The sequence below is a fragment of the Cydia amplana genome, chromosome 26 (genome assembly GCF_948474715.1).
Source record: "Cydia amplana chromosome 26, ilCydAmpl1.1, whole genome shotgun sequence".
Taxonomy (NCBI): domain Eukaryota; kingdom Metazoa; phylum Arthropoda; class Insecta; order Lepidoptera; family Tortricidae; genus Cydia; species Cydia amplana.
Genome location: NC_086094.1, coordinates 381,800 through 384,776, shown reverse-complemented (window position 1 = coordinate 384,776; position 2,977 = coordinate 381,800). Strand labels below are relative to the sequence as shown.

The 2,977-nt window shown below is 42.8% G+C and overlaps 1 protein-coding gene across 1 annotated transcript; it reads right to left on the bottom strand.

Annotated features, from left to right (window-relative positions):
• Window positions 1-216: 216 nt before the first annotated feature.
• LOC134660306 (zinc finger protein 271-like) lies at window positions 217-1,698 on the bottom strand. The gene has a single exon (XM_063516052.1). It carries the CDS (start codon window positions 1,666-1,668, stop codon window positions 241-243), a length of 1,428 nt encoding a protein of 475 aa, XP_063372122.1. The 5' UTR covers window positions 1,669-1,698; the 3' UTR covers window positions 217-240.
• Between the last annotated feature and the right edge of the window lie 1,279 nt (window positions 1,699-2,977).

The window sequence follows — 2,977 nt, the reverse complement described above, 5'->3', positions numbered from 1 at the left end:
AACACTCGACACGTGTTTCGTCTCTCTACGAAGCATCCTCAGGAGATGTTGACGGTCTGACGCTCGGAAACGGCAATAAAGTAAGTATAACGGGTTAGCACTGATTGACTAACACGTTATCTTTTCGCGGATTAGCAAAGTAATATTTTGATTTTAATTAACATGGATTTTCGCAAAGTAACGCCTGATTCTATTCATTAGATTAGATTAAAAAAAAAATGTATCTATGCAGGTGCTGTTTCAGGCTGTACTTGTACTCGCTATTGCTGCGTTGTTAGGCTTCGTCCCAGTATGCGTCTTCTGGTGACTTCGTAGGCTTGATTTATCACGGCATTTGTAATCGCAGTGACTACACCGAAAAGGCTTCTCCCCTGTGTGTATTCTCTGGTGTACTAGTAATTCTCCTTTCCGCCTGCACCTATAGTCGCAGTTGCTACATTGAAATGGCTTCGCCCCAGTGTGTATCATCATGTGTCTATTTAGGACTGATTTTTGACTGCATTTGTAATCACAGTGACTACACTGAAAAGGCTTCTCCCCGGTGTGTGCCCTCTGGTGTACTAACAAGTCTCCTTTCTGCCTGCAACTGTAGTCGCAGTTGCTACATTGAAATGGCTTGGCCCCAGCGTGTGTCATTATGTGTCTTTTTAGGTCGAATTTTTGACTGCATTTGTAATCACAGTGACTACACTGAAAACGCTTTTCCCTGGTATGTGTCCTCTGGTGTACTAACAAGTTTCCTTTACGCCTGCACCTGTAGTCGCAGTTGCTACATTGAAATGGCTTGGCCCCAGTGTGTATCATCATGTGTTTTACTAGGGCTGATTTTTGACTGCAATTGTAATCACAGTGACTACACTGAAAAGGCTTCTCCCCGGTGTGTGTACTGTGGTGCACTAGCAATTGTCCTTTCCGCCTGCACCTGTAGTCACAGTTGCTACATTGAAATGGCTTCGCCCCAGTGTGTTTCATTATGTGTAGTTTTATGTTTGATTTTCGACTGCATTTGTAATCGCAGTGACTACACTGAAAAGGGATCTCCCCGGTGTGTGTCATCTGATGTATTCGCAGGTTTATTTTCTGCCTGCACCTGTAGTCGCAGTTGCTACATTGAAATGGCTTCGCCCCAGTGTGTATCATGATGTGTCTTTTTAGGTCGTGTTTTTGACGGCATTTGTAAACACAGTGACTACACTGAAAAGGCTTCTCCCCGGTGTGTGTCCTCTGGTGTACTAGCAAGCGTCCTTTCAGCCTGAACCTGTAGTCGCAGTAGCTACATTGAAATGGCTTCGCCCCAGTATGTATCATCTGGTGTATTTGTAAGTGTGATTGGTTAAGGTTAACATTGATATGGTGACTCTTTATATGGATCCGCAAACTCTTCTTGGAACTTGTTGAATACTCACATTCAGCACACATGACACAATTTGTAACACCATGTTCACTTTTTTCATGCTCTAATACAAGCAATTTAGTTTGAAATGTAGAACTACAAAAATCACAATTAAATTCCTTGGATCCAGACGATAAGTGAGTACATTGTATGTGTTCTCTTAAAATAGACTTATTTATAAAATGTTCGTCACAGTGTTCGCAGCCATATGGTTTGCCTCCACTGTGAACAGTCGCGTCGTCACGCAGGCGTTCGAGCACCACGGAGCAAACCATCGCGAGCTGTTCCCTAGCGCGGGCGGCGCTGCTGTCCGAAAACACTGAAACACAATTTAAACGGATATACAGCTTATAATTACTTTTTCTGCCCTCCGGCCAGAAACCTCCAACTTTCGGCCCGCTGCGCCAAATGAACGTCCCGCGCTTCCCGGTCCCGGCTTCGTAGAGCAGAAAAAGCATCAGATCACATGTAAGGGCCCGGCCACATGTCAGCGGTGCGGCGCCGCCGCCGCCGCGCGGCGCGGCACCGCAGAAATCTGCGGCGACGCCCGCCGCAACGCAAAATTTTGCGGTGCCGCGCTGCGGCGCCGCAAAGCGGTGCGCGGCGCCGCGCGCGGTGCCGCAAAGCGGTGAGTTTCGCCGCGCGCGGTGCCGCAAAGCGGTGAGTTTCGCCGCGCGCGGTGCCGCCAAGAGGCGTGCGGCGCCGCGTGCGATGCCACGCTGCATAGTAAATAATAAAATTCGACTACCAGTTGTTTAATCAGACATGGATCCCTTCACACGTGTTCTGCTCTTGCTGTTGTTATAGCGATAGCGGTTCGCCAAAAAACGCTGCAAATGGTGTTAAAGGTATGAAAATCGGTACGATTGATTTTTACGACATTTGAAATAATTTGACCCGAAGCACCAATAAATAAATAAAAACGAGAGGAGTTATGACGTCATCTTTTTTTTGTATGAAATTAAAAAAAAAATTGTTTAGAAACCTATCGTGTGTAGTATTAAACGAAAGGGCTTTCTGAGCCGATTCCAAAAATATATCACATCATTACATTTGAGTCATTTTTTTTTATTATAATAAAAATATTTTTCAAAACATACCAAGTTTGGGTTTCTCCAGATACAATACCGTTAAATTTTTTTTTGTTAAATATACCTCAAATTATACCTAATATCCTCATATCTAATTCTAATAAAGCAATTTTGAAAATATTTACATTTAGTATATTTGTTTTAATTTTTTCTACTCCCGTACCTTTATTTGTCATTTAAAAGGTCATCATACACACACCTTTAAACCCCTATGTTATAGTTGTCAAGACAAGTCTTTAGTCTATTCCCCAAAAAAGTATTTGTGCATACACGCAGTATCTTTTTGGTACTTTTACGATACTTCGTGTAATCACCACTTAAAAAATATTGTATTGAAATATATTGTTGCCAACCTAATTTTAATTGATTGATGAGTACTAAGTGCATTGCTGCCAATTTACAAAATATTCATTAGGTTCTATAGTAGAAACAATAAAATTCCTTTAGAAGTCAGAAACGCGCATGTGACACCCGTAATATAGCAAGATCCATA

Coding starts and splice junctions, on each gene's coding strand:
- LOC134660306 (XM_063516052.1), bottom strand. CDS start 1,668: ATGGTTTGCTCCGTGGTGCTCGAACGCCTGCGTGACGACGCGACTGTT.